The sequence below is a fragment of the Engystomops pustulosus genome, chromosome 2 (assembly GCF_040894005.1).
Source record: "Engystomops pustulosus chromosome 2, aEngPut4.maternal, whole genome shotgun sequence".
Taxonomy (NCBI): Eukaryota; Metazoa; Chordata; class Amphibia; order Anura; family Leptodactylidae; genus Engystomops; species Engystomops pustulosus.
The window spans coordinates 130,160,994-130,174,057 of record NC_092412.1 but is presented as its reverse complement, the minus strand read 5'-3'; the positions used below and the strand labels follow the sequence as shown (position 1 = coordinate 130,174,057).

At 38.6% G+C, this 13,064-nt stretch overlaps 1 protein-coding gene across 7 annotated transcripts in view; it reads right to left on the bottom strand.

The window, feature by feature from the left end:
- BCAS3 (BCAS3 microtubule associated cell migration factor) overlaps positions 1 to 13,064 on the bottom strand; it is an 818,800-nt gene that overhangs the window by 659,727 nt on the left and 146,009 nt on the right. For all 7 annotated transcript variants that reach the window (XM_072136426.1, XM_072136427.1, XM_072136425.1 and 4 more), the window contains one exon: positions 864 to 940. In XM_072136426.1, the coding sequence (XP_071992527.1) occupies positions 864 to 940 (77 nt within the window). The remainder of the gene's footprint in view (positions 1 to 863; positions 941 to 13,064) is intronic.

Sequence of the window (13,064 nt, the reverse complement as noted above, 5' to 3'; positions counted from 1 at the left end):
TTCCTTTGAACACTACAATGTTATCAAGCAGTTACACCATGTACAGACATAGCCTCACTTTTAAATCCATTCAATACAGTATATAAAGTTGGTTTTAATAACCCAGTTGCTTACGGCCTACGTGACCAATAAAATAATATGTTACTGTAAAGTACTCTGTAATTTATAAAAACTGCAGTCATCAAAAGTTATTTAGCATAATCATTTAAGGAATAAGATAATAAAATCTCAATTTCATATTTTTCATCTCCGCATTTTAAAAGCCATTGATTTTCTTTCCATTCCCACATAAGGGCTTGTTTTTTTTTTTAATTTGTGTTGAGAAATATTTTTAATGATACCAATTTGGTATGGTACATATGATTTATTATATATTTTTACAGATTTATAACGGCAAAACTATTTTTTTCTGTGAACAATTTGTTAACACTTTGTCTTTTATGTTTTGGACACCAGAGCTCTATTTAGGTTTGCTTTTTGAAGCGCCCACAATTTTTTTAGGGTTAGTCTAATATACTTTCACTCTTTAGTTTTATGAGTGCCACGCTTCCCAATGTAATAATATCTCGAATGATAATCCATGATAAACCCTCGTAAGAAATAAAGTTTGAGACCTCAACAATGTAGCCATATTATTGAGGACTCAAACTTTATTTCTAACCAGGGCCCTATTGTGGCTGCTAACATTGCTGGTACAAATACTTATCTGTTTACTTTACTGTGAGTGCATGTACAGTTAAAATAAGTAGAGTGATTATTGCTATAAATCAGCAGGTCCAATGCGTCCCAAGGAAACACTTCAATTTGAACTTAGTTCCATTAAGTCACAGCTAATACTTTACAATCAGCTAGACAGCTCTTACCTTATTTTCCGCATATGCAAGCCAGCGACTCCCAAGAGCAATAGGATTCATATTTGGCCCAGGACAGGGATAGCAGCCTGAGGAAAAGGGGTTCCAAAAAACAGCCGTAAGACATTTTCTGATGGCAGAGTATTTAAAACAAGCCAAACAAACACAATTCTAAACAAAGAACTCTTAAACCTCTAAACATTCATCAACAACTGCTTACATTTCTTAGAGTTTTACACGATAACATTAAGACATCGTGGTAACAGTTAATTAAGCTAAAGATGCATTTTTTTATTGTTTTCCTTTGAGAGTAGTTTTTATTTTTTCTTGTAATAAACACTGTTTTGTTTGGAAATGTTTGGAAACACATAAAGCTTGTCTTTCAAATCCCATCAGAATGTTAGCACTCCGAAAGAAAATCAAGTCTTAAATTGTAAATATTTGTTTTCCATAAGATATAACTCCAACTTATTTGACCTCAAACTTCAATATTATTTGAGAATATAATTTAGAGGAAAGTTGTTTATATTAATTTGCCCCTAAACCAGTGATAATGTATTGTAAATATCCCCATTTCTAAATGGCAAGTTGGTTTCAAATAGTAACTCTAAATAAAAAAAAAGTTAAACAAAAATGAAAAAAGCTCAAATATTGTCCCACAAACCACTTTACTACATTGTGGTCTAATTTCTAATCCTTAATCCCAAATATTTTTATAAAATCATACGATTTCCATGAAAATGCATGCAAACAAAATAGATAGGCGTCAATTTATATGCATTGGTAATTTCATACAAATGGGGGGTGATTTGAATTTTTAATATTTTATTAATTTTTTTTATTTTTTAAACTTTTTTTTTCACTATTTTTTAGACCATCTAGGGTACATTAACCCTAGATAGTCAGATCGCTCCTACCATATACTGCAATACTTCTGTATTGCAATATATGGCATTTTTGCAGCACATTCATTACAATGAGCCACTGGCTCATTGTAACGAAACTGCAGATGCCAGATAGTCTCGGTTCAAACGAAGACCCGAGGCTACTATGGCAACCGATCGCCGCAAGCACCAACCGCGGTTATTAGCGGTGGGGTTTTGCTGCAATATGCAACAACCCCCACCTCTTTATGAAGAGGACTCAGCCCGTGAGCCCTCTTCATACATCCCTTATACCTCTGCGCCGTAGAGCTACGGCGCAGAGCGTTAAGGGGTTAAATGAGTTTTTACTGAAATCTTGTGAAGATTTCATGTCAATACCACCTTTAGAAATATATTTACATGTAAAATACTTCAATATTTTACCCGTTGTGTTTACACAAAGGGGCAGACAAATAAAATGAAAAAGTGAAAGAGTGACATGGCAATGTGGGTGGCATAATTGTTCATGATATTTTTCTCAGAAAATATATTATTTTACCAGGGAATTTAATGATAAAACTTGTCAGTAACCAAATGGCTTCCATATGACTAATAATCAGATAGAAACCAGGATGCTCTTTGTACTATCTTGATCCGTGAAGATATTGGGGCAAAAAGTGTCTCAAAGCGACACAGTGCAAAGTTAGATGGACAGTTTTATGCTGTGCCAGATTTATCATGGTGTCTGATTTATCTATCATAGTTTGTGGTTGTATAGACTGTGTAGTCGTACTTTGCATCTCCTGTTATTTGGTGCACAAAGATCACACATTTTATGTTGAATTTTTTACAGAGACCATGCCCCTTTTGGCACATCAGTCACTAAAATGTCTTCAAACTCTTTCAAATCTGTTTATAAATGTGGTGCAGGGTGTTTTAGACAGTTTTTTGTGGCTCATATTACAAGAGATAAACTTTGGATTATTGTTTTATCTTCTCTACAAACATATTTAATCTTTGTCAGGATTCAGGGTGCGTGGATCCACTGGACTACCGCAGGAGGTGGTACAAGCCGACACCTAGGACCGGAGTCTAAGTGGCACCTGGTCTTCACCAGAGCATGCCGCAAATCGGGATGTACGTGCTGTGGCAGGGTACCACCAGGTCGTTCCACAGGTGTAACTAGCCTGTAGTGGTGGCCGAGGTACCCTATCAGGAAACAGTCTCAGGGTCAGGTCCAGGCGCAGGGTCAGGGAAGGCGGCAGAGATGCAACCTCAAGTCCAATCTGGGGTCAGCAACAGGAGGTCCATGGGAACTCAGATGGGAACGGGAACACTGGCACACAGGAACACAGGACACGGGAACTCAGGAGCAGGAACGCACGATACACAGGAACACAGGACCAGGAACACATGGGAGCAGGAACGCAGGATACACGGAACACACAGAAACGCTGGAGACACAGGAGACACAGGAGCGTAGGAGACACAGGAACGCAGGAAGATCACTGGGGAGCTTTTTCTAAGGCTGAGAGGCACAAAGATCTGGCAGGTTGTGATGGGAGAGGCAGGTTTAAATAGCCTTCTGGGAAAATGGTCAGAATTAATGGTGTGCTGGCCCTTTAAATTTCCTGAAGTCTACGCGCGCGTGCCATAGGACATGGGGACACGCGCGCACATAGCGAGGATGAGATTCAGGAGCGGGGACAAGTAAGTGGGTCGCTGGAACACCCGTGACACACTTATTAACCCGTTAACGCTCAGCGTCCGATATATCGGACGCTGAGCCCATGCCGGTTCAGCTCAAGATCTGAGCCGAACCGGCATCGGGAAACACGGGGTGCCGGCTGTGACTGATAGCCGGCACCCCAGTGTAACACCCGCGATCGGAGTTGACTCCGATCGCGGGTGCTTAACCCGTTAAATGCCGCGGTCAGCGCGACCGCGGCATCTAACATGCCTCTGGGGGGTCTTTCCCCCACGATCGGCCCCCCCGAACCGTTTTCGGGGGGCGCCGATCGTTGCTATAGCAACTCTGGGGTCCGATCTGGACCCCAGAGTTACCTGCAAGAATTGCCGGTAAGATGGCGTCTGTGACGTCATCTTACTGGCACAGTGCCAGCCTATGCAAGTGCATAGGCTGACACTGATAATACTCTGCAATACATGAGTATTGCAGAATATTATCATGAACAAGCAATCAGAGGATTTCTTGTTCATGTCCCATGGTATAAAAGTGAAAAAGTAAAAAAAAAAATGTTATTCAATAAAAAAATAAAGTAATAAATCACTAAAAATGCCCAAAACCCCCAAAACATATAAAGAGACATATAACTAAAAAAAAAGTCTAAATCATAACACAAACCCCACATATATAGTATCACCGCGTCCGTAACAACCCGTAGAATAAAAGTAAATCATTATTGAACCCCCACGATAAACGCCGTAAAAAAAACTGCTATAAACCTTCCAAAAATTATGATTTTTAGCTATTCAATCCCACAAAAAATGCTATAAAATGCGATCAAAAAACCATGTGTACTCCGACATGATACTGGTGCAAAGTACAACATGTCCCGCAAAAAATAAGCCATCAACCAGCTCCGTAGCCAAAAAAGTAACAATGTTATGCCACTTGGAAGACGGCAATACATAAATGATAGATTTTTCCCCACATTAGGGTTTTGTTTGACAAATTTAGTAAAACGTAAGAAAATATATTCAAGTCTGGTATCCCCGTAATCGTATCGACCCATAGAATAAAGATAACAGGATTATTAGTCTATACGGTGAACACCAAAAAAAAAAAAGTAAAAAATCCAGCACAGAATTGATGCTTTTCTACTCCTGCCCTCAAAAAAAGTTCCTAAATTTTCAACAATAGGTGATACCAACCCCAAAATGGTAACAATGGAAAAAGCATCTCATCGCGCAAAAAAAATGGCATCACATGGCCCCAATAACGCAAAAGCGAAAATTTTATAGCCTTCAAAAGGGGCCAATGAGGAAACTAAAATCCTGGCAGCTGCAGGGCGCTCCTTCCCTTCTGCGTCTCGCTGTGCGCCCATAAAACAAGTAACGGCCACATGTGGGGGGTCTTTGTACTCAGGAGAAATTGCAGAACAAATTGTATGGTGGGTTTTCTCTTTTTATATTTTGGAAATGTGTAAATTTTAGTGCTAAATGAACGTATAAGGGAACAATTTGACCATTCTAAATTTCACCTCCATTTTGATTCAATTACTATGAAGATCTCAAGGGGTTAACAATCTTCGTAAAAGCTGTTTCTGATAGCTTGAGGGGTGCAGATTTGAAAATGGGTTGGTTATATAGGGGGTTTTGATGCTAAATATGTAAAATTTCATTCCAAACTGTATTTATCCCCAAAATAGTCAATTCTGAAAATCCGGAAAAGCGATATTCTTTTTGTAAGCCGCGTGACATCAAAATAAATTATCCAGACATATCAAAAATTATGAAAATGTAAAGTAGACAAATGGGAAATGTTATTCAGCAACTTATTTAGGTGGTAAATCTATCTGCCTGGAAACGCAATGATTTTGAATTTCGAAAATGGCAAATTTTTCAAAAAATTTATCATATTTTCTTTTTTTTTTTAAATAAACGCAAAACTTATCAGCCAAAATTTACCACTAAAATGAAGTACAACATGTGGGGAAAAAACAATCTCAGAATCGTTTTGATAAGTAACAGTGTTCAAAAGTTATAACCATATAAAGCGACGCAGGTCAGAATCCAAAAAAATCGGGCTGAGCCTTAACCTGCAAAATGGCTGCGTCCTTAAGGGGTTAAAGACTTCTAATGAAGGTCAATAATAACACATTTCAATGTTAACTAATAACACACCTGTGCCTAAAGCACATGTCAAATAACTGCATCACAGTCATTTTCTGTGCATAACCAAACCAAAGTCATAACATAATTATTATGGAAATAAATTGATCTTACTATGCACCTACTAAAATACCGGTACTCTTTTATATGGACAGGAAAATCACGGTCTCTAAAAAAAAGCTGTCAGTTTACACAGCTTGTTTCAAAAGAACCTGTCTTTATAGAACACAGGCTGCCATAAGCAAGTCAGACCCATAGTATTGCAAACTTAATATTTCCTTTTTGGAAATTGACTATTTAAAATAAAACATGTTTTTTTAGTTTGCTTATTGAGGAGTATTTTATTCTGATCATTCATGATATATAGTAGGATCTTGCTACTATAGCGAGGGTCACGGTTTAATGTATAAGACTTTAAAGTTACAATCTAAACTGTGCAAGTATGGTAGGGAAAACTTAAAAAAAAACTATAAACTTTAAACTGCATAAGCATATAAATTTTAGACAGTTTCTACTAATGCAGTAACAGTGTTCACGTCAGGTACAGAGAATAACTCCGTAATAATGTTTAATTACAAGACAGTGCCTATTACACATTCATTAAAGGCATGGAAAATACTTAATATAACAGAGAGGAAAGGGAATCTGTTCCATGATACGGTCATTGTCTGTTGTTTTTCTCTCATCTGTGTAGAACCCAAGATCTGTAGTCAGCAAAATAAGGAACAAGAAGAAAAACAGGCTGTCTGACCCATGCTGGACTCTACAATGAATTCCCCATAAACATGACTTTGCTAAAGTTTAACTAGTGCATCCAGTGAACCTCCGAAAGAAAAATCCATGGTAAGCATGAAATGCAGTATTTCTCATGTTTACCAAAAAAATTCTGCAAGCATCTATGGGAAATTTATGGTATAAGGCTGCATGACAAAGGGCAAAGTATATCTAGTTGAACTATAAAGAGTAAGGTGTTTTCACTTTCAGAGAAATATCTATGATGGTCTGATTGGCAAGCTCTGTGCAGCGCTGAATAAATAAATGTGCGCTATATAAATAAAGAATTAATTAAAGAAATCTATGAATACAACACATACTTCAAATATAGGCTATGAAAATACTTTAATACATAGTTTTAAATTTTGTGTCCCTCGATGAATTTTGAGGTATGGCACAGATTACAGCCAAATTGCAGAATTTCACCCCAAGATATAACTATCCCAATTACTGCATCATTTTAGAATAAATTTATGATTGCATCCGTTTTAAACAACATACCATATTTTCACAAAATTTTTAGAAAATTATACCTAGAAAGTAAAGTAAAAGGTTAATAACTTTCAAAACTATATTCGCAGCAAAAATCACTAAAAATAAGACAATTAAAGTTAATACATGTGGCTATTTGTCCACATAACACATATGTCGAAGATAGACACACTGATACATGTCAACATGAATGATGTTTTTTAACCACCATTTAGTCTCAAAAATGGACCGATGTATCTTGATCCCTGTATAATTTACCATTATTCAGTTATTTGATACCTATACAGTACTCAACATCCAATGAGTGTTTGAGTAACAAAGGTTTTACAGTTTTTTATTTTCTATTACTGACATGGACCTGTTTCAATATGTTAGAATATTTAGATCCTCTGCATGGATGTATTTATTTGTTACAAAGTATCTGCAGCACATGTAAACACATAAATAAATACTGCATTTTGTTATTTTAATTATCCTAATATAAGCCAGTATATATATTGTGGGGAATCACTCTATGCATGCACAGGGCACAGCAGAATGTCAGGAGGGACTCAGTTACCTGTGTCAACATGGTCCCTCCTTCAGCTCTCCGGGTAGTTCCTCACCTACTGCTTCTGGCCTGCAGTCTAAATCAGGCACTAACAAGCCCTGTGAGCTGTACCTGTGGGCTGTACAGAAACCGAGGACTGAAGCCCGGATGGAGCAGACGTGCACCTTTCATCTGCCTATATAACAATTAATGGTTCTCACAAACAAAACCTCTCACCTCAAAATAAATAAATAAATAAATAAATAAATAAATATATATATATATATATATATATATATATATATATATACACCGTATAATCCGGCGTATAAGACGACCTGATGTATAAGACGACCCCCCTACTTTACTGTTAAAATATAGAGTTTAAGATATATTCGCCGTATAAGACTACCCCTTTTCCAACGCATACAAAACACCGGTAAAAATGAAAAAAAAAACAGATTTGAATTTAACATGGTCCTTTTTTTAATTTAAATTCTTATGACATGCAGGTATATAGCAGGAAAACTGTCGCTCATAAACATAAGGCATACAACAACAACATTACCATCGTCCATTTTACTGTAAATGTTACCATACTGTACCTTAAATTTTTATTTTATTAAATATTCCATGCCATGTACTCAGAAGCGGGAAAAAAATTCCAAATGCAATGAAAATGGTGAAAAAAACGCATTTGCGCCATTTTCTTGTGGGCTTGGATATTATGTCTTTCACTGAGCGCCCCAAATCACATGTTTACTTTATTCTTTGGGTCGGTACGATTAAGGGGATACCAAATTTGTATAGGTTTTATAATGTTTTCATACATTTACAAAAATGAAAACCTCCTGTACAAAAATTATTTTTTTGATTTTGCCAACTTCTGGTGCTAATAACTTTTTTATACTTTGGTGTATGGAGCTGTGGGTGGTGTCATTTTTTGCAAAATTTGATAATATTTTCAATGATATCATTTTTAGGACTGTACGACATTTTAATCACTTTTTATAGATTTTTTTTATATTTTTCAAAATGGCAAAAAAGTGCCATTTTTGACTTTGGGCGCTATTTTCCGTTACGGGGTTAAACGCATTGAAAAACAGTTATCATATTTTGATAGATCGGGCATTTTCGGACGCGTCGATACCTGATGTGTTTATGATTTTTACTGTTTATTTATATTTATGTCAGTTCTAGGGAAAGGGGGGTGATTTGAAATTTTAGGTTTTTTTATTATAATTTTTTTTTTAACTTTTTTTTATTTTTACTATTTTTCAGACTCCCTAGGGTACTTTAACCCTAGGTTGTCTGATCGATCCTATCATATACTGCCATACTACAGTATGCTAGCACCGATCGCGGGTGTTACCGGTAAGCCTTTGCTGCAATATGCAGCAAAGACTTACCGGCTATGGAGAGGGCTCAGCCCGTGAGCCCTCTCCATGCAGCGCAACCCGACCACCGCGAATACACGGCGGGCGGGCGCGATTACCGGCGTATAAGACGACCCCAGACTAGACAGAAGATTTTTCTGTCTTAAAAAGTCGTCTTATACGCCGGAATATACGGTATATATAAATGCAGGGTTTGGGGAGGAAGTGTGAACAGAATTGAAAGGTTTACATATTACTACTGGACCTTTCAAACAATATCAAAAGTATGATGTCAAAAGTCACCGACTTAAGAACACCACTAGTCACAATCAGAACGTCTCTGCCTACTGTAACCTCTTTGAAAATTCTCTGGATGCTTGTAATATGCTGACATTTAGTCCAAGGCTGCAATGATCATCTGCAAGGTGTCAGAAATTAAGTTCATTGTTCATAATTGTTCCCTTGTCAACCCAAAATTATTTAAATCCAATTTTCACAGAGACCAAAAAAATTATTATCTGGAGTAACACCTACAAAATAAACTTAAAGGTCATCTACTACTAGATGGGGGGATAATTTTTAACACATTTTCTTGCATCTTTATTAATGAGATAATAACTTTGTAAAACAGGTGGGGGTGCTCAGGCTGACGGTGCCCGAGTTTTTCACAGCTTCCCCGGCTTTTAATTTATGCATGCCCCCTGCTGGAAGCCTCCTCCTGCTGGATGCAAAAAACTGATGCAAAAAAAGTGTTAAAAATGTTCCGCCCATTGCCTAGACTGAACAAGCAGTCTGATAAGGACACTATACCACCAGTAAACTGGTGATAGATGTCCTTTAATGGGCTATTCTCATCTGGGTATTCACATTCAATTTACCCTGTATACTCGAATAAGCCCCTCTGACATCATAGTGTGTGTGTGGCCAGTGCAGGACCTGTTGCTGTAGGTGCACACACTATGATGACAACAAGAGGCTGTCTTCATAGTGTGTTCTCCACCAGGATGAGCGGGAGCATCAGAAAGGTGAGTTTTGGGTTTACTTTTTATATACTGGGGACGGGTGGACTGGCTAAATACTGGGGCAGAGAACTGCATGGCTATATACTTTGGCAGGGGCTGGATGACTATATACTGGGGGTGGGTTGGATTGCTATTTCCTGGGAATGTACTGACTATTGATATACTGGGGGCGGGGGCTGGCTATATACTGGGGACAGGGGGGTTGGCAGGCTATATTCTAGGGGTTGGCTGGCAATATAATGGGGGGTGGCTGGCTATATACTGGGGGGCAAGAGTTGGCTAGCTATATACTAAGGGCAAGGGGTGGCTATATACTGGGGTACTGACTGGAAGGCTATAGACTGGGGCAGGGTCTGGATGGCTATATATTGGGGCGAGTTGACTAGCTATATACTGGAGCGGGGGCTGGCTGGCTATATACTGGGAGCAGGGGGCAGGCTGGACATACTGGGGGCAGGCTGGCAATATAATGGGGGTTGGCTGGCTACATACTGAGGACAGGGGGCTTGTAGCTGGCTGGCTATATACTGGGGCAGGGGATGACTATAAACTGGGTTGGCTATATAGTAAGGATAGGGGGCTGGCTAAATAGTGGGGACAAGATGGCTATATACTGGGGTAAGGCAGAAGCTAGTTAAATACTGGGGAAAGGGTCTTGATATATACTGGGGCAAGGGCTGACTGGCCATATACTGGGGGCATGAGCTGACAGGCTTTATATTGGGGGTTGACTTTGTATATACTGGTGGTTGGCTAAATAATGGTGGTTGGCTGGCTTTATTCTGTGGCAAGTGCTGGCTCTATACTGGGGCAGGGGCTGATGGCTACGTACTGGGGGGCATGGGCCGACAGGCTATATACTGGGGGATGGCTGGCTGTATACTGGGGACTAGCTGGCTATATACTGGGGGATAGGGAGCTGGCTAGCCTTATACCGGGAGCAGGGGGCTGAATAGCTATTTACTGGTTGGAGACTGTGAACAATGCATTTCCCAACCTAGGCTTATACCCGAGTCAATAGGTTTTCCCAGTTTTTTTTGTGGTAAAATTAAGTAACTTGACTTAAATTCAGGGCGGCTTGTATTCGAGTATATATAGTAATTAGTCAACCAAATACATACATTTCTTCAATTGCATGTTATTACATTTTTTTTACCCGTTTGAAGCTAATTTCCCATAAATGTAGCCATGCTGTACCTACAAGACAGTTTGGTTTTGAATATGACCACCCGCACTATTGTAGTTGTGGCGCTATTGAGTCCTGCCTAACCACCTGGATTCAGTGTTCATTTACACAGGACGCTTGTGGGACATACAGTAACTCCCAACCATTTCACTGCTGACCACTCCCAGCAGTGGTGGTCAAATCCAAGTACAACAATCTTGTTACAAAGGGACAACATGGATACATTTATGGTAAATTATCTTGACACAGATAGATTATTTCCATAACATTCAATTAAAGAAACTTTTATATGTGTCAGATGAGTTCAGTTAAATGTCAATGTCCAGGGAGAATACCCCTTTAAGAACAAACCAAAAGAACATATCTAGTATGTAACCTGGGGACTGACTATATTATCCTAGGAGAATTTTTGACCTATATATTTCCCAATATCCTATATAAGTGTAGATGGTTCTGATATCACACTTGTGAACTAAAACATAAAGCGGATGAATTATTTTTAGTTATTAAAGCAATTTTATTAAATAATTGAATTATCAACTGCATGTACAACCTTTTGTTTTGCATTGAAAGGATTGTTAAAATGTATACAAATATATTAGAAGTTTTCTTTTATAGGTAAATATCACTTTCCGATACCCAACCTTCATTGAATGATAGTGCCAGCCAACCACCTATCTTGCATTTTTCACAACATACGTTGTTCATCATAACCCAAAGCAACAATACTGTTACAATCCAGGTCTTGACAACTTTACTTTTTTATAATTGGAACTTCTACTAATTTATTCACACAGTATTGAAGACCATTACAACTGTTTGGATCTTCCCCCTTACTCTTTAAAAGAGGTACATGCTTCCTACACAATCTAAGAGTTATGGGCGCCATCTTGTGCCCACTCGATACATGACACAGTAAAAGAAAATATAAGAAAATGTTTTAGAAAATGTCACTAGAAATTCTCTATATCATTAAAAATATTTTAATGAAGCATGTTATTTAAACTTTAGTGCCTAGATCAGTGGATGAGTTACACATCACACATATAGTAACTAGTTCTTGGTTTCTTCATTCTTTTGGACCATAAGTAGCTGAACATGCCCTCTTGCTCTTACAAGTAGCAAATTACTGTGTTGAAGACAAAAGGAAAAGATAAAAAGTCACTAATCATTGGCTTTTGGGAGTTATAAAATATACAACCCCCTAATATGTAATCTATGCCGCCTCCTAAACAAACCACAAATGGTGAATAACAGATAAAAAAAAATCTGTAAAAAAATTATTTAAAAAAATAATGGGCAAATACTGGAGGAATCTCAACAAACTGCATTGAATTTTATATACTCATTTGGTATGACTGCAGGCCTCCAATACACTGCTGGCCCGACTGGTCAGACATGGCAATGCTCAGCTGGGGCCAGTAAAAAGATACAAGAGTAACAAAGCAGCACTTACCAATGCATTTCCAGGCTGTATTCGGTGAACGGGTACTGACTTGAGGTTGGGTCAGTCCGTTCCGAGCTTCAGAGTGCCTTCTCAAGCCTCTGACATTACACTCTGGAACCCGTTCACCTAATAAAGCCTCTAACTGCATTGGTGATTGAGACCTGCTTCTCTTGTCTGAACTATGGCTACATCCACACACATGTATGGGGGACATTTATACGGCCGGCGTATATACGGCCGATATACGTCCCCTATACACTTCTATGGGCTCACGGCCCTGTACGGGAGCGGTACGGTGCAGCACATGTCCTATCTTTTCCCGTGATACGGCGCCGTGCGCTGTATGTTCCTAAGGAGAGGGGCGGGGGTGAGCAGCGCTCATTCCCTGCTCCTCTCCGCAGCGCCGATGTATGCCCGCCGTACTACGGTACGGCGGGCATACATCGTGTGAATGTAGCCTTTTACTGTATTTTTAACAGCCTTAAATACAACAGAAAACCTGACCATGGCTTTGTTCATCAGTCTGAACACTGCCTTTGTTGTTAGTTTTCTCTGACATTCAAAGTTCATGTTTAATGTGTGGCATATTCACTTTGAAAACATATCTTGAGAGTGATACAAGAAAAAAAAAGAACAACCCCAACTTCAATAAAGTTCAAACATTATGTA